General features: G+C 38.7%; 2 protein-coding genes and 1 pseudogene across 4 annotated transcripts in view; all 3 read right to left on the reverse strand.

Moving 5' to 3' along the window:
- Positions 1 to 474: 474 nt before the first annotated feature.
- LOC135715497 (probable ATP-dependent RNA helicase DDX55 homolog) lies at positions 475 to 2,541 on the reverse strand. Its single transcript, XM_065238761.1, has 2 exons — positions 2,288 to 2,541; positions 475 to 2,212 (listed from the first exon to the last, which is right to left on the reverse strand). The coding sequence occupies exons 1-2, from the start codon at positions 2,390 to 2,392 to the stop codon at positions 494 to 496; spliced, it is 1,824 nt and encodes a 607-aa protein (XP_065094833.1). The 5' UTR covers positions 2,393 to 2,541; the 3' UTR covers positions 475 to 493.
- Positions 2,542 to 2,740: 199 nt separating this feature from the next.
- LOC135715500 (uncharacterized) overlaps positions 2,741 to 21,534 on the reverse strand; it is a 30,153-nt gene continuing 11,359 nt past the window's right edge. The window contains exon 4 of one of the 3 annotated variants that reach the window (XM_065238767.1): positions 2,741 to 2,757. The gene's annotated coding sequence lies outside the window, so the exon portion shown is untranslated. Of the gene's footprint in view, positions 2,758 to 19,587; positions 20,667 to 21,534 lie in introns of those variants that run through there. The other 2 variants (XM_065238766.1, XM_065238765.1) reach the window with 2 other exon arrangements.
- LOC135715504 (uncharacterized) lies at positions 13,762 to 14,731 on the reverse strand (annotated as a pseudogene).

Here is a 21,534-nt window from a genome sequence, read left to right on the forward strand (position 1 = left end):
TTCGTCTTTTTGGTTATATACAGCTGGACAACGGCCACACCAGTGTTTGTAAGTTCTGCTGAGGCCCGTACATAACCAAAAAGGCGAAATAACGTGCCTATGGTTACTTGGGTAGTCACCAAAGTTTTCGAGCCACTCCGTCTGTCACTTCGTTTGTGCTACTACTGGATTGAACTAGCATTTTCACCAAATGTACTAGAATGTTTTGGTTCTATCTCTTTCACTCTACTCAAAACTGAAATGCATAAAAAAATGACAAAATGATACGCGCTCTTTGCACACTGTCAAAGAATCATTGTACACAAAATCAACTTTGTGCAAAACCAAAACAAAAATACTATCCCATCTAGTGGATGATGGCACAAGCTTCCAAGAAAATTCCATTACAGTGAACCACATTATTTAAATGGATTTCTTCGCCAGTTAAGGTCGTACTAGGCAGTTCTCATATTGTCTAACAATAAACCAAAAATATACATTACTTAGCGAACCTCTATTCATCATCCGCACTGGCCAGCCCCAACTCATCATCGCATTCATCTTCCGTAATTTTCTTCTTCTTCAGTTTCTTCAGCGTTCGGATGTCGTTTGCCAGTTCTTCCAAGTCTTCCTTCGAAAATTTGGCCTTTTTCTTCTTCGTCGGATCAACGTCTCCGGCTTCGATGGCCGCTTTCCTCTTCTGTTTGGCATCCCTGCGTTTCTTACGAACTTCCTTCCGTTCTTCCCGTTCATGTTTGGCCAGTTCCCAAGGAATGGATTTCTTTTTCATCAGCTTCTTCTTTCCTTTCCATTCGCCAGTTTCCTGGTACACTTTCAGTTTCTTGTCGTACGAAGCTTGTTTCTGCTTGTCTTTGTAGGTGAGCTTGTAGATGTCGATTGGCTCAGCTGGTCCTTGGAAGGTCTTTTTGAAATGTTCCTTCATTTCTGGCATCTTCGGCAGTTGAAGCATTCCGTAACTGGTGGCGACTTTTCCCAAGTCGAGATCTTTCACCCTTAGAATCAGATTGCACTCGTGCTTGCTGTAAGCTTGAATGTGGGAAACAAACGCTCGACTAGCCTTGTCGTAGATGCCACGGTCGCTCTTTTGGATTCGGTGAAGAGCTTTCAGTGTCTCCTGAAATTTTTTCTCATGCGCTTCCAATGTTACTTTCTTTAGTGAAACTTTCTGATTCCGTGTCAGAAAGTCTACGTAGGCATCTTCCGAAGGTAGAAGCAATATTAGTGCATTGCCTACGTTGCCTTGACGTGCCGTCCGACCAACTCGGTGTACGAAGGCAGATGCATTTGATGGTGCATCCCACTGTAACACCCAGTCCACTTCCGGAATGTCCACCCCCCGTGCTAATAAATCCGTACATAGAAGCAGAGCGTTTTCCGAGTCCCTAAAGTCCTTTAAAATTTTATTCCTCTGTGATTTCATCTTTCCGTGAAGAGCCAGCACCTTTGTCGGTTTTAGTAGCTCGGTCAAAGCAATTCCCCAATACTCAACGCAGGCACATGTTGGGAAGAAAAGCATCGCTTTTTTCACCTGTTGCTTTTCAATGAAATCCAACAAGACGGAAAGCTTAAACTCTGGCTCAACAATAACGTAATAATTTTGCAACAACTTCGGTGTACTGACGGTGGCCTTTTCCTTGACACTGACCAACACCGGATTACGCAAACCGGCACGCATTAAATCCTTCACTTCCTTGGTTTGCGTAGCCGAGAAGAGACCGGTCCTTCTTTGTCGCGGTAGATACCCCAAAATTGTATTGATTGTAGTTTCGAAACCAAGATCCAACAACCTGTCCGCTTCGTCCAGCACGAGAAACTCTAAGCCCCTTACCTTTGCCGTCAAATTCAAATCACCCTTCCGCTCGAACAAATCTTTGAGTCTACCCGGAGTAGCAATAAGAACGTTTGCTCCTTCTTTCCTGATCGAATCCACATCTTCCTCGACAGGATTTCCTCCGATCAGAAGTTTCTGTTTGAACATCGACAATTGATCATGTTCCAGAAAACCTTGCAGCACAGCGCTAATTTGCACGGCTAGCTCTCGAGTCGGGGAAATGATTATTGCACCGATTTCAGATTTCTTCCAAGCCGTGTCACGCTGTCTTTTTAGCAACAATTCCAACAATGGTACAACGAAAGCCAGAGTCTTGCCGGAACCGGTAACTGCTTCAGCGGCGACATCCTTGTACGATAGGAGCAATGGGATTGTAGCTGCCTGCATGGATAACAATAAAAAAAAATGCTAAATTTATTCGATACTAGTATATCCGATGGCCGCGCCGATACTTACTTGAACCGGTGTCATTTTTTGGAAGCCAAAACCCTCTATCACTTGAAGCACCGGGGCGCTGAGTGGCTTAGTGAGATCGGTCCACTTGGCACTGGGTTTGGCCATGGTTAGGGCTGTTTGATAGCTCTTTTATTGAGAATGACCGTTGCGCAACTTTGATCACACAGCCAATTTTCTAACAAAGTTATAATCTTCTAAAAACAAGTTATTATTCTAGCAAAAGCAACCGATCATAAGAAGAATAATTCGCACATGTGAATACTTTTGTTTTGATTTGCATTTTAAACTTTTTTTACTGCCGTTTTGACAGTTTTTTTTTCCTTGAAGGGGTTTTTCGAATTTGGTCGAAAAGAGATCTGGCATAAATAGTCCTCTACAGGCGGGTTCGTATTGGTACGATTTGCGTGTGTTAGTAAGATGAAATTTTTTGATAGCTGCGAGAATTTTTTTTTTCTGTAAGAACTGTCATTCTAAAGTAAAAATCAGTGCCAACATTTCAAAGGGGCGTAATTGCATTTGTAAACAATGGCTTTAGTCGTCGATTTCTCGCGAATAAAATCTCTCTCATGAAAAATAATTACACCAGCAGGTAGAGGAATGTTTCCTCTATCAGCAAGCAATGTAATTTTGTAGAGGTAAGATTTCATTCGCGAGAAATTTACGGTTAAAGTCATTGTTTACAAAAGCAATTACGCCCCTTTGAAATGTTGGCACTGAAATAAACAACAAAACGAAAACAAATCCTAAGCTTGTACGGTAACAGCCAAATACTCTTTTATGAGTAAAAGTTAACCCATTTTTTATAAAAGTGGCTTTACTCATTTATGACTAAATTATTAAAATAACAATGAGTTTCTGCAAACAGTACACAGCAAAAAAAAATGTAATATCGATCAACGTAATTCAAGCTGATGTATGAAATCAGGCATAACATTTGATAACGGCACAAAAGCATTTGTAAACAAACTTTCTAAGGCCCTTTACACGCGAACCAAAGTACGTCAACGCAAACCAACAACATTATCGGATAGGTGCAACTATCACCTTTCCGAAAGTGGTATTGGTTTGCGTGGGCGTACTTTGGTTCGCGTGTAAAGGGCCTTAGAAAGTTTGTTTACAAATGCTTTTGTGCCGTTTTCAAATGTTATGCCTGAAATGTTATGCCTGAAATAATGATGTAATAGCAAAAAGCAGATACAATATTACATCAATGGATGTAATTTTGTTCGCAAAATCGATGTACATCGTACAATGTGATATTACACAACCGATGGATTGACCTGGTTGCAGCAGTTTGGATGTAATATTCAACAACTTGTTTTGCTGTGTAGCTAACAGTTACTACTTAATTGGCAAAATAAATTACTCATTAATTAGTAGTACCACTTTTATTGACAATGGTTAACTTTTACTCATAAATGGGTGTTAAATCAGGCATAACATTTGATAACGGCACAAAAGCATTTGTAAACAAACTTTCTAAGACCCTTTACACGCGAACCAAAGTACGCCCACGCAAACCAATACCACTGTCGGAAAGGTGATAGTTGTCCCTATCCGATGATGTTGTTGGTTTGCATGGGCGTACTTTGGTTCGCGTGTAAAAGGCCTTACAAAGTTTGTTTACAAATGCTTTTGTGCCGTTATCAAATGTTATGCCTGAGATTATTACCAACATTATTACCGTGTACATGGCAGCCCGCATAAACGCGAACCATACGTTGACCTTACCGAAAATGGTTACAAATTGTTTATAATCCCTGCTAAACTTTAACTGAAATGGTTATGGAACTTTACATGAACGTTTGTGTGATAAAGTTTTAACCTTATGTATTATGGTTTTTTGGAAGTAAACCTTACAAATAATGGGTTGTTAAGAACCATTACCATTCTAAATTCTTGTTTTCTCCATACATTTTCTGAAAGAAAACTATATTAGAACCTTTTTACTTATGGTTTGAGAATTTTAATGGTAATGGTTATGGTAGTCAGTAAGGTCCATGGATGGTTTTGTATTGTCGGTCAACTTTACGTGGAATATATCGCGAATTGGTAATCATTAATTTACAGGCAACCTTGTAAAGTTCCATAACCATTTCAGTTAAAGTTTAGCAGGGATTATAAACAATTTGTAACCATTTTCGGTAAGGTCAAGATATGGTTCGCGTTTATGCGGGAGTATACACTAGTATGTGTAAAATAATATTGGCCCTTATTACGGGTGTCACTTCACGGTGAAAACGAAGTGAAGGGAGCAGTTGTCACTCACGGTGAAGTGATTTCCGTGTAAATCAAATGGGAATCACTTCACCGTGAGTGATAAGTTGTCACTTCACCGTGAAGTGACATCGGTAATAAGGGCCATTATTAGATTAGTGTTCGTGAGATCCTGCTTGAAGAACTCAATTCTCTAATAAATCAGTGCCAACATTTCAAAGGGGCGTAATTGCTTTTGTAAACAATGACTTTAGCCGTCAATTTCTGGCGAATGAAATCTTACCTCTCCAAAATTACAATGCTAGCTGGTAGAGGAAACATTCCTCTACCCGCTGGTGTCATTATTTTTCATGAGTGAGCTTTTATTCGCGAGAAATCGACGGCTAAAGCCATTGTTTACAAATGCAATTACGCCCCTTTGAAATGTTGGCACTGAAATGATGTGTAAATATTTACATGATTGATAAATCTCAGGTGCACGCTATTTCAAAACTACCCAAACTTGGGTAGAATCCACCCAGATCCGGCAAAACTGAACCTACCCAAAAATGGGTAAACTGTGTTGGGAGTGACAAGTTGACAAATGAACAACGTCGATCGAATTCATGTCAATAGAGATTAGTGACGTTTAACGCACGCACACTAGCGGAAGCAACGCCGTGTAAAGTTGTTTATTATTTTCCTCTGGCTAACCTAAAAAATGTATGAAAGTAAACCTGTCAAAATGAGTTTGACATCGATTTGTTATGTATTTTCCTCGGATATTCATTAACACGCTCTCACATATCGCACCAATACAACCAGACGTGAAAATCTCAATGTTGTTCATTTGTCAATGTAGGTTCATTTTTGACCGATCTGGGTGGATTGTACCCAAATTTGGGTAGTTTTGAAATAGCGTGCATGACATTTTGATCTTCACGATAAGACAGGAATACCTAGAAGCAGGGTAACTTCCACTCACTTGCTATAAAAAAATGTTTTTCGGAATTATGAAATCATGACATAGTATAATGCAAATTAGTACTTGTAAGTTACAAGAAGAGGTCGTGAAGTATGTGTTTGACTCATACAACCTGTCAATTTCACTTTGAGAGCGTCACAATCACCGGTCTTATGATTCGTGAGCGTTCACTCAGAGTGAGCGCTCACGAGTCGTAAAATCGCTGATTGTGACGCACTGAAAGCAATATTGACAGATTTTATGTGTCAAACAACTTCACGACCTCTTCTTGTAACTTACAAGTACTAATTTGAATTATACTATTTCATGATTTCATAATTCCGAAAAACATTTTTTTATAGCAAGTGAGTGGAAATAACCCTGCCTAGAAGTCAGTAAAAAATAACGATAATCGAACAAAAGTGCACATACCTAAATTATCGGTAAACATCGATTACCTAAAATTATCGTAAACGTTAAAAATTACCTATTTTTAAACGTTAAAAATTACCTATTTTTAAACGTTACTTTTTACCGAAAATACTGGGGTGCAAATCAAAAAATATGTGTGGTGAAGGAGTGTTAGGTTATGAACGCTTGTTACTTTGTCATTTATAGATGAAATTAAAATCCAAATACGCCAATCGATAGGATATTACATTACGAACCTGTTGAAATAAATATTTATCCAATTTTTCCGTAATTAAACTATTGAAAATGTACAAATGATAATTTTATCACTGATTTCATGAAATAAGCCTTTTTTCCCAAACCCAGTCATCACAAACGAATACCACTTGGTTGCACACCATTCTACTTGAACCTGAAAAGATAAAAATCAGCGCTGCTCTCATGCCTCTGCTCATTACCGCTTCGGACGGCGTGGCACTAGGTCCTGCATCAAGCAGGACTAGGTCAGCGGCTAAAGGTGGATCACGGCGTGTCCACCACAATGAGGGATGAGACTTGAAAAAACGTGCATGTAAAACCCCCTCCTGCTTAACAACCCCCTCCCCCTCCCCCTTAACAATATCCCGAAAAAGACATGGACTTTGACGATCATTTTTTTTCGGGAAATAAATTTTAAGCAAACCCTAATAATGTATAAACAATTAATTTTTTACATGCAGAGCCAACATTTTCAAAAAAATATTGCCTCATAGGAGACATACACTCGATGAATTACCAACAACTGACTGTAAAACATATCTGGTACCTCTATATATGCAATTATATTAACATCCAAAGTCCATCCTTTTTTTACATATTCTGCACAAAAGAAACTTTTTGCTCCGCCCCATTCATAAAAAAACGGCGGGAAATCCTATCAGGTTCTGAACCGGAAAAGATATAAAACAGCGCTGCTGTCATGCGTTTGCTCATTTTCGCTTCGGACGGCGTGGCAGTAAGCAGGACCAAATCAGCGGCTAAAGGTGGATCACGGCGTGACCACAATGAGGAAAAGTAATGATGTAAACCCCCTTTCACAACAACCTCTCTCCCTTTCCCTTCACAACAATCTCCCCACCCCTCAACAACCTCTCCTAACCCCCCCCCCCCCCACTCATCAACAACCTTTCCTACCCCCCCCCCCCACACTCATCAACAAACTTTCCTACCCCCCCCCCCCCCTCAAATCCCACACATGAGTTGTTGCAACGTGATCAACAAATCAATATCTATGTGTCGGCCATTTACTTCATATATGTACATACATACATATAAAAACCATGCGTGACCACACATACTATTCATTTGCGTATAAATTTCATTTATTTAAATGAAAATCATGTGGAATTTCACATGGATATTTGTCAAGAAAAATGTGTAAATTGTTTTGAGTCAACCATAACCGAAACATTGAAATACTTTTGAAAATTTTAAGATAAAGTATAAAAGTCAAAAATGCATGAAAAACATCAATTTTGTGTGGTTCTTCGTCATACTGCGGTCGTGTCTAGGACACAACCCTTTAATTTTTTTTCTTTCTGTTTTATAGGTTTTAGCAATGCTATCGCAAGTACAGCGCTGCAGCAGATGCTATTATAAGATTATTTTTTTTTCGGATTTGATGGTACATTATGTACCCACTCACAATTATATAAACACAAAATCGTTGCAGAATAACAGCTCATTGCGCGCCAACGCTACTGTTTTTCCGAAGCTGGCTGGTGGCTGCCTCTAATCGAACACTCCCAGGACTACTCTGCTTACGGAATTTGACTGGTTTCCTCAAACCTTTGATAGCTCGAGCGATCGAGTACCTTTCCGCAACTCAGCAGCAGCGGGAGGAAGCAGAGCAGATGCCAGCTAGATGGACGGGAGGGATGCCGCGGGATGCTGACAACAGGGCTGGTAGCAGGTCACTTTTTAGTGACTTGGTCACTATTTTCAAGTCAGTCACTAAAAAGTCACTTTTTTCATCAAAAAGTCACTAAAGTCACTATTCCTTCAAATTTAGTCACTAAAGTCACTTTTTACGACCAATGTTGAGAGTCAAGAATTTGACTTTAAAAACCCAAAGTAAAATCTGACAAGAAGAGTTGCGAACATATCAAGCTGAACATTGCATTAGGTCCTAAGTAACATTGATCGATTCTCTTCGTCGACTTTCTCTTTCGTTAATAGCTTGAGCACATAGCCTTGCTGTGTTTGTTTTATCAGATGCTAGATAAAAGCTTTTTTACCAATCTGTGTGCTGAAAATACCTGGGAATGATTTTTTTACCCTTCTTACAAAGAAGGGTATAGATATCACTTGAAAAACCGACTATCGATCCGAGGCCCAGAGGGCCGAGTGTCATATACCATTCGACTCAGCTCGACGAGATCGGAACATGTCTGTGTGTGTGTGTGTGTGTGTGTGTGTGTACGTGTGTATGTGTGTATGTGTGTATGTGTGTGTGTATGTAACGAAATGAATGCGCTCACGTTTCTCAGCAACCGCTCAACCGATTTGGACAAACTTGGCGCCAAATGATAGGTCTTGGGGTCCCATTGAACGCTATTGAACGGTTTTGGAATCGGTGTACCGGTTCCGGAGATATGGCCGGAATAAGATCCGGTGAATATGGGCCTTCACGCTGGATTTAACGGAAAACGTATCAAAACCATCATGCGACACATCAAATTACTACAGAATTCAAAAATAAAGGGTGTCCACGATGAAATTGCCACACTATGAAATTGCTCTAACTTTTTAACCGTTGGGTAGAATTTAATGAAAATTTGGGTGGATTTAGTTCATAGTGCATTATTTACATCCTGCAAGTTTTAAAGTCCTGTGATCAAAACTCGCGGAAATGGAGTCGAAAGAACAGCTCGTGCGTGATAAAATCTTGCGCATTCATCACGAGAACAAGGATCTCTCGCATCGTTCCATCGCTAAAACGTTGGGAATCGCGAATTCCACGGTGTCGCGAGTGATTAAGCGGTTCGAGGAACGGTTGACCACCGATCGGAAGCCCAGAAGTGAAGGAAAAAGTATTCCGTACAACACCAAAAATCACAACCGCGTAGTTGGGGCCTTCAACCGAAATCCGAACGCCTCCGTTAGGGATGTGGCTAAGAAGCTGCACCTAAGCCGAAGTTTTGTCCAGAAGGCCAAAACTAAGGCTGGGCTTCGAACGTTCAAGGTACAAAAGGCCCCTAATCGCGACGAGAAGCAGAACAAGTCCGCCAAAACCCGTGCCAGGAAGTTGTACCTCAACATGCTGACGAAAGTTGAATGCTGCATCATGGACGACAAACAGATCCCCGGCAACCTGTTTTTCACGGCCAAGGATAAGTTCAGCGTTCCGGAGCATGTCCGCACTCAGAAGATGTCCAAATTTGCGAAGAAATTTCTGGTTTGGCAAGCCATCTGCACGTGCGGGAAGCGGAGTGCACCTTTCGTGACCCAGGACACGATGAACGGACAGGTGTACATAAAAGAGTACCTCCAGAAGCGGCTGCTTCCTCTCCTGAAGGCCCACAACGTCCCAACAATCTTTTGGCCGGATTTGGCCTCATGCCACTGCTCCAAGGACGTGCTGAAGTGGTATGCGGACAATAAGGTCAATTTCGTGCCGAAAATGTTCAACCCTCCCAACACTCCGGAGCTCCGCCCCATCGAGAAGTACTGGGCGATTATGAAGCAGCACCTTCTTAAACGACCTAAGGTAGTGAAGACAGTCGAGGAACTGAAGAAAGTATGGGTTTACATGCAAAAAACGGTTGATTCACAGGTTGTGCAGAATCTTATGGCCGGGGTTAAGGCCAAGGTGCGGGCATTTGCGTATGGACTGTAAATAAAATACGAGTAAAATGGTAAAATGAAGTTTAATAGTTATTTCTCAATCCCTGAAAATTTGATGGCAATCGGATGAAAACTCGAATTTTGCGAATCAATTTTGTGTGTGGCAATTTCATCGTGGACACCCTTTAAGATCAATGCAAGTCGTGTTAAATGTTCCAGACCACATTGGACACACTTGGACATGTTCCGGGTACCCCGGGGAAGTTGCTTGAATATGAATTGAATTAAAACCCATTAAATCACATTAAAATACGATGATAAGGTGATTGGTAGCCTCACCAAATAGACTACACCCGGATATATTCCGGGTACCCCCAGGCAGTGGCGTAGCGTCACTGGATGACACGGGGGTGGGGGGCTTGGTCACTGATAATGATAATAAAACAAATAAACTTGAATAAGTAAGAAGGGTCTGATCACACCATAGGTGGATAAATTCGGGTTTTTTATCTTGAATTTGGCATTTTTTTATCTTGAAAAATGATATAAATGTTCAGAGATTTCAAAAAATGTTCTAAATTTAATATTCTGGCTATTTTACATTGAGATCTTGAAAGTTATCCAAACCTACGCTGCAAAAAAAAAGTTACTTAAAATGCACCTGAAAAGGCACGTAGATATTTTCACATAGAAATCAATTGATTTACACGAAAATTTGTTCGGACTTTCCGATGATCTTCAAATTGGCATCACTTAAAAGTAACGGTACGGGAATTGGCAAGTAAATGTTACTGGATTTTGTTGTAATGATAAAGTAAACTGGTGATACACTATAGATATATATTTCGATTTATTTGAGTCATTAAATGATTGCATGATAGGAAAAAAAAACACTAATTTACATTATTTAATAATTGGCACTGTTGATCTCGAAGTACATTAATCGTATAGTAACACCCTTATAGTTCGTCAATTGTTGATTCTTAGCACCTCGAATAATCAATTCCCGTATTCTGCAATTTCATTTTTAATTTATAAATGAGTGTTAATTTATAAAAAATATAAAACTTATACTTGAAAACATGAAGAATCCTGATAATTCCAACTCGTCCAACAACTAGGAAAGCGCACTTTCTGCTATGGCCATTTTTGAATTACGAATACGACAAAAAAAAATCAAGATAGAGCTGGGAATTGGGGCGTAACAGCTTTTGTATATATATACAATGACTTCTTTCGATGACGATGATGATGATGTGCGGCACGTGAACCCTCTTGAATTCCTATTTGGAAGAGGTTACCTGAATTTTCAGGTAAAAATTACCTTTCCCGTTGGTTCCATGTAAAAAAAAATGGTTTAGGAAAATTTTCAAGCTCTCAACATTTGTTCAAAAGCCAGAAATTTGAATAATCTGTAACCCCTCGGTAGCTTTAGTATTTGTCCAAATATCGAGAAAAATAAACCATGTCACAGGTTCTTGAGTTCCTTTTTAAGTCCATTAAATTGTATTGTATTTTTCCATACTTATATTCCGGTAATACCAAAAAAAATCCAGGTCCAGGTCTTAGAAAAAAAAATTAAAGAACTATAAAATGTATTCCTAAATCTCTATTTTTCACGATTGAGATTTTAAGTCCTAGACGAATTCAATTTTGTTTTATGTCCGTGATCATTCCATCTTGGTCATAATAATGAGATTTTTTCTTAAACTGCTATCTAGAAAAGCTGTCTAGATCCCAGAGTTATGATTCTTTTTCTATGTTTGAGGTGTTACAGAAGATTCTATTCTTGGGAGGAATACAGCAAAGTAGAAAGACGACCAGTTAGTAATATAGCGACTACATAGAAGAGAGGGATCTTTTATTAATATACTAATGGCTAAATTAGATCTATATACATTTAATTCTGGACTAAAGTTCTTCAAGTTGTTAAACGTATCGCTTCATACATATCCTAGATCCTCAAAAATTGCTATCCTGAAATTGTCTAAAATCGGTACTTTGAACATTTTTCTCTGTGCCTCAATTTCGCGATCTAATAACAATTTCTTGTGAGGAAATGGAGGTTAGAATTGGACCGTACTCTTGCTTATTCAATTCATACTTTTTTTTATAACAAATTGATGTGATATTTAAATCATTTGTTTTATTTTAAAAAGCATGAAAAATATCGGAATAGCGGAACAATATCTTTCCGATCAATAAATGTCACTATTGGTCACTTTTTAATTGTTTAAAGGTCACTATTTGGTCACTATTTTCATAATTTTAGTCACTAAAGTCACTACTATTACATCGCATACCCACTACTAGCCCTGTGACAACTAGAATAGGCAAAACAAACAATATCTCGGTGTGATTTTGCTTGATCCGGTTTGTAATTCAAAATCAACAGTTGAAATGGCCTCATCAGCTTTTGTAAACAAAACTTTTTGTTGCCTTTTTTCGGGAATCGGAGGTCGTCTGCGCATATCAACAACGCTATCAGATAAGGGAAGCTTCAACAGGTGAGCTCCGATCCACGAGAAAAGGCCGCAAGATGTTTTCTTTACAAAAGCTAATGAGGTCTTTTCTTTTTTTATTGGGTATCAAGCTGGAGCTGCGTGACAGCTTAGTTTTCAAGACTTGACCCATTTGAATAAATTTTGCTTTTATCTTTGACAATACAGCAGAAGGACTAGCCTATGTTGGCCGCTTGAACACTGGATTCCGTATGTATTGTTTCAAGATAGTTATGGAAAAAATGCTGTGACGTGTGCGCGTAGATACATCCGCGTAGTAAACCGATTGAATAAGTAGGGTAGATGTACCAATTATGGCTATAGTTTGTCAGCCGAAATCAATTATTTAGTTCAATTGTTTACATGAATTCATATGACTCCATATATTATACCAAATAGTAAAGCTTAAAGTTTAATTATTGAGATAAACCTATCAAATGTAAAGAATTGATTGATAAAACTTAATTATAATTAAGATAATGATGCTTATGCAGAGCACCCATTATGGCCATATGGTCACTTTTCTTCGCCATATGTATGTTCCTATTATGGTTATACTCAGGTTTTCCATTGAAATAAATCATACTGAATAATAAATTATGCTGAATTATGGGCAAAAAATCGTGCAAATTATGGGCAAAAAATCGTGCATTGTGCAGTCCATTGTAACCTCTGGTATAAGCATGTCTTCTTCATTGGGTTCAGCCGGTACAGCACTTAACTCAATCAAAATAGATCCATCATAGCGTTCATAGCAGGGGTCCAAATTATCAATGTTTATAATCTGACATTCGTTAGAACCAGTATCTGCAGGTATTGAAGGTGAAAAACTAGGATCTTGAAGTAACTCGATATTCTGTGTCCCATCAAGATCAAGCTGCATCGAAGACGAGTTACGATTTCCTTGCAAAGTGGATAAGTCATCGAATTTAACGTAGAAAAAACGAATAACGCGTTCTTCTCGCCTTCAATTTTTCCCATTGTTTCGCTACCAATCAAGTCATAAGCTTCAATAATTTTATCAATGTGGATGCGCACATAGTCAGAAGATAATGCAAATTGATTCATAGCTTCAGTCAAAATCGGCAACGGTTGTGGACTTCCCATTTGATTCGATAGGTGTTCTGATAGGAGCGGCGAGAGGAGCGGTTCGTTTGTTGCTTGTGGTAAAACAGGTTCTTGAAGAAAACTCTATAACAATCCATTGGGCAAAGACGGGGTTTTCACTATGCACTTGGTATAGTCAACTGAATTTGCATCAAAGGGCTGCAGACCACATGCTCGAAAGCCATTCTGAATTGTAGTGCTTTTGATTGCCCTTTCAACTGTTGTGTTCAGAACCCCACCGAAGTGCCGCAATGTAAGAGACTCACCCTGATGTTTTATTCTCCATTCTTCAACCACTTTTCTCCATTCGCTTTTCAGCGGTTTAAAAACGGCAACATCAGCTGGTTGCGTAATATGCGTCGTGTTTGGATACAGAGAAATAAGCACGATTCCTAAAGACTGGCATATATCCGCTACTTCCACCGCTTTGTGTGAAGAATGACCATCGACGAAGTAAATTATTGGAAACTTTACACCTTGTCTCACGAGGAATGGATGGAAAATTTTTAGGATGTATTTACGGAAGTTGTGCGTGTCCATCCATCCACGTTCACTCTGACCCAGGCCCCAATCAGATGGAAAACCTTGTGCCACTTCTTTTCGGATGCACTTTCCCGGAATAATGACGTGAGGACTTACGACAACTCCAGATGCTCCGAAGGAAAACATCACAGTGACATTTTGCTTTCCAGCTGCCTGTTCAATTTCATAAACATTGCGGGATCCTGTGCGCGCAATAACCTCCTTTGTACTGGGGTGAAGGTAAAACGATGTTTCATCCCCATTGAACACTCGGATCCTCCAGTACTTCACGCAATTCATTCTTCATCTACCAGTTGTCCACTGTCTCAAACCAACCCCGAATATCATTTTCGGTGACTCGCTCACTTGCGGTTGACACTTGTTCCGGTGTTCGGGGAGAAAATCCTGGATTACGTCACAAAAAAGCCTTGAACCATTTTCGTCCTAGAACAATTAAATTTTCCTATTTTGGTATTCATTGGTCTAATTTCTAATAAAAAGATAAAAATTTACCTGGTCGATTATTCTTGAATGGGTTCTCCCGTGAATTCGCTGACAGAAACTCTGCTATTTTGAAGATCAGCGCTTCACGTGTAACAGGAAATCCGTGGTCCTGCATCCCACAAAGCCATGTGACAACTTTATTTTCTTCCTCTGTTGATAGCACCGAGTGTGGTCCAGGCTTGAATTTTTGTTGCCATTGGCCACTTAGTCTGTATCGAATGGTGGAGATGGGTATCCCGAACTCTTTGCATCCGGCATAAACTGATTTTCCAGCTTTTATGCTTCGGATGCATGATGTGATAGCCTCTTCGGAGTATTGTTTACATGCTGATCTTTTCGCCATTCTACATGAAGTACAATTGTCTATAATTATGCTTATTAGTGTGTAAAATCAATGTTTATTCATACCTGAGATGAGAAATCCTGAGCAAAAAGTAGAAATCACTGAGAAATCAACTAAACACTTGCTTATGTAAATATGGAGCTATGGCCAAAAGTGACAGATCGCAGTAGGTACTTTCGCTTGTAGCGATAATGGGTACACCAAATGAAAAATGTACCTACTATGGTGATACTAGAAAATTATATTTTTTCGACATATTTCAAATGTTTTACTTGCTAACATGAACAACGAGCACGTGCATGAAAAGTCTACGCTAGTAAAATGTTAAAAAAGGCTTATTGTTTAAGAAAAAAATCAATATTTCATTTGCATGTTTCGTACCCATCGGATAACAAAAATTACTTTTGCAAGCATGCATATTTTCAAACTCGTTTATATCGGGTTGTAATGTCCTGAACATATATTTTTATATAATTAAAGTGTACAGGCATGTCTGAAAATACACTGGTAAGCATTAATCGAATGATCATGTGAAGTTTTTTTCCAGATAATTTATAAAATGTCTTCACTATAGCCATAATTGGTACTATAGCTATAACTGGTTCATCTACCCTAGATCCGTTTCGAACGAAATTATCTAAATTATGTAAGTTACGAAAACCGCGCGAATTCCGAAAGCCGTGCGAGACAACCGAAGCGAGAAAAAAAGGCTTATTATCATTTAAAGAGTGCCACCAAAATAAATGTGATAGCCTATGTTGGCAAGTTGATTAATTTTGGTTTCCTCCCTAGATATTCTACTTATTTACTACTGAGCTTTGTATCAAATTAGTTAATTTAAAGAACGTATCAATCATTTCAAGATTTCGCAACCACACCGAACAAATTCAATACTACATAAGCTCAAAAGCGTTTGACAAGCTCTACCGAATTGCGTATCACGTCTGCGTAAGCTCCGTAGACGTAGGCGCGTTAAATCCGACAGTCGGCAAAGGTTTAACCTGTACCAACACCGCTTAAGGAACGACCTCGAGTCAGTAAAACCGTTTAGAGCTAAACATCTAAATTACGTAAGATACGAAAATCGCGCAAATTGTGAACGCCACGCGAAACAACCGTAGAGAGAAAAAACAGCTTATTATCACTTAAAGAGTGCCACCAAAATAAATGTGATAGCCTATGTTGACAAGTTGATTAATTTTGGTTTCCTCCCTAAATATTCTTCTTATTTTACTGTTGAGCTTTGTTTCAATTTAGTTATTTTACCGCACGTATCAATCATTTCAAGATTTCGCGACCGTACCGAACAAATACTATACTACAGAAGCTCAAAAAAAAACTTTTGGTGAGCTCAACCGCATTGCGAATCACTTCAGCGTAAGCTCCGTAAACGTAGGCGCGTTGATTCCGACAGCCGCGAAAAGTTAAACATGCATCAATACCACATAAGGAAAGATCGATTTTACGTAGGGTTTAGTTCATAGATTAACATTGACTGCTGTTTACAAATGTATGTACTTGAACACTAAGAAATAAGTTAACTCAAATGCTTTAACCGCATATATAAGAGATTTCGCGTATTGAGAGAATAATGTAGTAATCGAGTACAACAAACTCAGGGGAATACAATACCTCCAAAAGTTTAAAAGCTATTAATTGTCACCTACCTCTACTTTTACTTATTTCCTAAACTATTCATCTCCTTGTTAATCTACTTAATGCTATTGGTCTGCCTGCGTTTTCTTTTTAAAGTTCAAGACTAAATAAGAAGATTTACTCTACAACTTTAAAGGTTAGTTGCCTCCCTAAGCGGACCCCCCGCATCCTAATTCTTTTGTTAATCTACTTAATGTCATTAGACTTTCTGAAGTTTCTTAATTAAGTTCATTTGATGATTATGATATCTCATTAGTCTAATTTAATAAATTATTAAAAGCTCTAATTCACCTAATCAAGTATAACCCATGCTTTATTAAGTACCTGCACTTGTGATTGCAATCTAAAATTAAACGTGTTTCAAGTACTTTTGATTTAAGCCTATACCTATTTATTATATCTTAGTTCGACCCAGGTAACACCTTCATGTGACTAAAATGCTTCATTTTGAAGTTAGTTTCCTAGCTGATTTTTAAATTATATAGGGTATATGTTCCAATTACGATCTCACGTTTCCACTGTGTCGCACCACAAAATACATATGGGTATGTCACAATAGAAGCACACCACGGTGGAAATCCCGAGCCATAGTTCAAACACTTATCCCAAATCAAAATGAAGCACATATAAGATTAGTTACAATACCATGTACAAAAATTATGTTTAACATTGTTTCCTGAGTAATACTTCAATGAAAACAACAATGAAAGCTTGTCACGCAAATAGAAGGAGCACCGTAGGGCACTTTCTGAAATATTTCAATAGTATAATTCCCTTGCAAACCCAAATAAATCTATCTGCGTAAAAATAAATAAAATAACAGTGATTTGCGGCAAAACCCGCCAGTATCACACCCAACGTCAGTGCCTATACGTAAGCGTACTACGACGCAGCTCTCAATCGAAGGAGTAACAAGTGTGATACTATCACTGCTAGACTAGATCTTTGGTTCTCTCATGCAGTGGTTTATCAGAGAGGTGAAGCTTAGTAATCCCCATTGCCTGCCCATGGCGCCATTCTATCGCGGCATGAGCCAGCAACACCGGCCATAAACCTACCGTCTCCAACACTCCACTAAAAAGCATGAAATTAAGCCCGCCTACCAGCATCAAGGTGCAAAAACTAGCCAAGGGGAGGGAAAAGCTAATGAGGTCTTTTCAATCTTTAATCTTAATTCATTAAACTCACCCTACGGATTGACTGTCGTTCGGTTTCCGCAAGCCGTCGAAAGCTCGAGTAACTTCCCGGAAGGATTACAGCAGCTGCAGCAGGAGCAGGAACAAGCGGGTCACTTAATGCGCACAAATTTCACCCAATTTAAGGTAAAAAGTAAAGTAAATATTTGAAAACTAATTTTAGGTTATTTTATCTTAGCGTGAATCAAGGTAGCTACATATAGGTGTTCTAATGTGTCAAATTCGTGATTCAGCCATGTTGGATTTTTGTATGGGACAGCGACCGAGCTTGTTTACAATTTGCTCTAAAACCGCATCCCCCCCCCCCACCCCCCGCGACCTCCTCACCTATATAGTGACAAAGCTGTATCACCATGGCGTGAATGTCTTCAACTCAGTCTTCAAGAATCGATTTTGGTTCAGTGTTCGAAAATCCCAAAATCAACTGTCAGTGACGATTGTCAATTTCGGTTGTCAAATCTGACGCCAAATGCTAATTTTTCTCTTAACTGGCAATACTTCAGTCTGAAAAAAATATCGAGAAAATCTATCTAAGAAAAAAATGACTAAATCTACGTAAACAGTACCATTGAAATGTCATCAGAATTAGGTTAACCGCGACGGTACAAAAACCTTATGATCACCAAGCTTGACGGACATATTTCTTCCAGTCAGGTACGAACGCAGCCAAGAATGAAAGTTACCATCAATTCCTAATTCGTCAAACTTGGCCAGGGCGATTTCGTGATCCATTTTATTCCATTTTCCATCAATTTTATTCGTAAGCCTTTCTCCATTTGGCGAACGACGAAATAAGTAAATGTCCAAGGTTGGTGGTAGCGATGGTGGTAGCCGCCAAGATAGGTTCTATACGCATTCAAGTCAGTTGAATTCAACTGAGTTGATCAATTGACTTGCTTTATCTAAACTCAGCTTAATAGAAAATCCGAACAGATCAATGCGAAGAGTAAAACACCGACAAACCGACACGAATTACCATAGAAATTACCACGTAATTTCTGCTCAAAGCACACTACCGACATCTGTCGTCGTGTTCGCGAAAAATGTTTATCTAAGCCACGAACACGAGTGCAAAATGTATGGATTGGTTCGTGTCTGATCTATTCTGGACAAGTTATTATGTGTGGCAGGATAATATCTAAAAATGGGATTAAACCATCTGCTTTCTGTTTATGGCCGTACGACTGCGCCTATTGATTTAACACACGGCGGCTATTTATCCAGGATTCGCTCCTCAAGCCGCTGCCATAAAATACTAACTAAGTTACCTGTGTATAATTCTTATGGGCGGGGTTGCATCGCACCGTCATCAAATGAGAATTTAACCGAAGACAACAAATCAAGAAGACTGGCAACTTTGCCAGAATCTAAGCGACATATACAATGGCGCTGCGCTTGAGTGAAGGTGGAAGCAACGCATAGAAAAATGAGCAAATACTCAAACCCTTCGTCTGAGGATGTAATCTTGGCTATCAAATTCGTTCGAAGCAGTTACCTTTGAGCGGCAGATGACGCGATTGTACCTGTCTCATGGCGTTCGTATGAGAAAATGGAAGAGTTGCCAGTCTTCTTGATTTGTTGTCTTCGATTTAACATAAGCGCGACAATATTTTTATCTAGATGGAAAGTTTCTATGGTTTTGACAGATGGTATCGCTGCACATTTGAAGCGGCCGGTATACATTTTCGAGTGAAAGTTAAGTTTATGTTTCATGTCGGTTTGTCGGTGAGTAAAACGCTGTCCAGACTGGAGAGTTATAACATGTTATAACGGTTGTCAAATAATTGCAACACAGAAACCACCATCAAGATAGCGCTATAACATGTTATAACTCTGTAGTCTGAACGTACTATAAAGCCATTTCAAAATCCAAATACTCATTCTCTGTTGCAGATACGAGCTATCTTTTTTAACCAAGGGGCACGTTAATTTGAATCTAACAATTAAATTGCAAAATTTTGCTTAATTCCTACATACTGTACTTTCAAAATAAAGGAAAGGTGTGTTCTTTCAAATGAAAAAAAAAATAGAATCGGAAAATTAATTTCGGATCAATAAAATATCAAGCAAGATGCTATTTTCGAATATAAATATATATGCAGGGTATTTATTTCCATTTTCCCCTTTTTCGATTATTGTATACATTGAGATAGCTGCATAAGAATACGAATTTCATATTTGTAGTGTTTGCTTTGTAGCGATCTAATACAGTTTGTTCTTTTTTCCTGCGACACATCTGTGCTTATATAAACCTTCTTTCCATATATTTATTGTAAGTTATTCTCTTGTTGTCCTTCCATCTAATAATAGCTGCTAACAGTAGCTGTCACAATTATCATACAACCAGAATGCAGTTTTATCTATTTTCTGTCAACCGATAAGTTCCTATAAACTATTGGTACCTAAAGCTTTCGCCATTCCGAGTACAATTACCAGTTACATCATCGGTAAATAACAAATGTGTGAACTTTAACGTCCGACCACAGTTGATTTCTGTTTATATTGAAATTTCTATGACAGCCGAAATAAAAAAATAACAAATATTTATCATAAATATAACAAACCTACCTGTCAGTCCTAAGTGCAGAGTAATTGTGCAAAAGAAATGAATGTAAAATAATAAATTAGTTGCTAAATTTAACAAATATCAATTTAATTTCATTTGCCGCTTTTGGAACTAAACAAAATATACCTGTACTTTTGGAAAACAGAAATGTTTTTTCTCTCCTATTTTAATGTTTTTGGATATGCTGTATACCTATACTCAAATGATGCTTTTGTTGATGCTTGCTTTATGACTTACATATATCTATGTGTGTTTGCAATATGTGGTTTGATAATTTTGTTTGGTGACTATAATCGAAGGCAACATATCAAGAAGACTGGGAACTCTTCCATTTTTTCAAACGCGTCATCTGCCGCTCAAAGGTGAATGCTACGAACGAATTGAACAGCAAAGGTTCCATCCTCAGAAGAAAGGTTTGTGTATCTGCTCATTTTTTCTATGCGTTGCTTCCACCTTCCCTCAAGCACAGCGCTAGTGTCTGTCGCTCGGATTCAGGCAAAGTTGCCAGTCTTCTTGATATGTTGTCTTCGCTATAATCCAATGTACAGTTTTGGCTAAGTAAAGCAATTCAGCTTTCAGTTCAATTCGCTGCAGAAGAAAATGTGGCTGGATGATCAGAATTGATTTATAGCATGTTTTGCTATAGGGGTTCATTCACAAGTTTTTATGAAAGGTTGGGTGGGACGTTGCATTCGATTCTTATTTCATATATATATAACACAATGAGGCCTTCCTGCCAAGATCTTTGTAAAGCCCTCTTCCGTGGCTGTGAAGCATTTTTTCCAGTAGGAAAAATCCTAAAATCATCGCAGCCTTGCTATTGACCAATTGACCAATATCATAGTCAAATTCGAGTTGTTTAGAAATAGCGTGTAGAGCCCTTTAATAAAAATGTGCACGGTAAGAAAAAAGTAGTTTGTCTCCTTTTTCTCCTTCTAATGTTGTCAAAAATGATAGATCAAAACCACCCAACAGAAGTAGTAAAGTGTGGGAACCCTACGTTGAGTATAATCATATTTATACCTACTTTTGTGTGCAACTAACTAACTTTTGGGTAGAAAGCTAGTGGAAAATTCCATACGAATTGCACACAAGTAAATGAAAACCACTTTGACCCGCTTTACCTACTTTTGGGTTCCTGAGGTGAGTGAAAAGAACTTACTTTTGGGTACGTTTTTCTTACCGTGTGAGGGACTGTTACTAATCAAAATTTCAAATGCGTTCCAACCGTTTTAATCGAATTAACGGAACCAGGGGCCTTACTGGCGGCCATGTGTTTAATGCTATCATCTTAAGCTCTTAAGGCCACTTCTGCTTATAACATGACCTTCCATCCCTTTCCACCATCTATAAGTCAGGCGCCTCCGCCTTCTTCTTAACTAAGCAACAACATTAATTTAATCTATTAGGAATCTTGAAAAATGTTCAAATCTCATAATTAATTTTGTGCATAGTC

Source organism: Ochlerotatus camptorhynchus, unplaced genomic scaffold (genome assembly GCF_037179485.1).
Source record: "Ochlerotatus camptorhynchus isolate MF236.1 unplaced genomic scaffold, CSIRO-AGI_Acam_v1.1 ptg000936l, whole genome shotgun sequence".
NCBI lineage: Eukaryota > Metazoa > Arthropoda > Insecta > Diptera > Culicidae > Ochlerotatus > Ochlerotatus camptorhynchus.

Excerpts from the sequence above, each read along its gene's own strand:
- LOC135715497 (XM_065238761.1), bottom strand. The coding sequence starts at position 2,392 with ATGGCCAAACCCAGTGCCAAGTGGACCGATCTCACTAAGCCACTCAGC. Across the intron at positions 2,213-2,287 it reads AAAAAATGACACCGGTTCAA|GCAGCTACAATCCCATTGCT; the intron begins GTAAGTATCGGC and ends TTATCCATGCAG.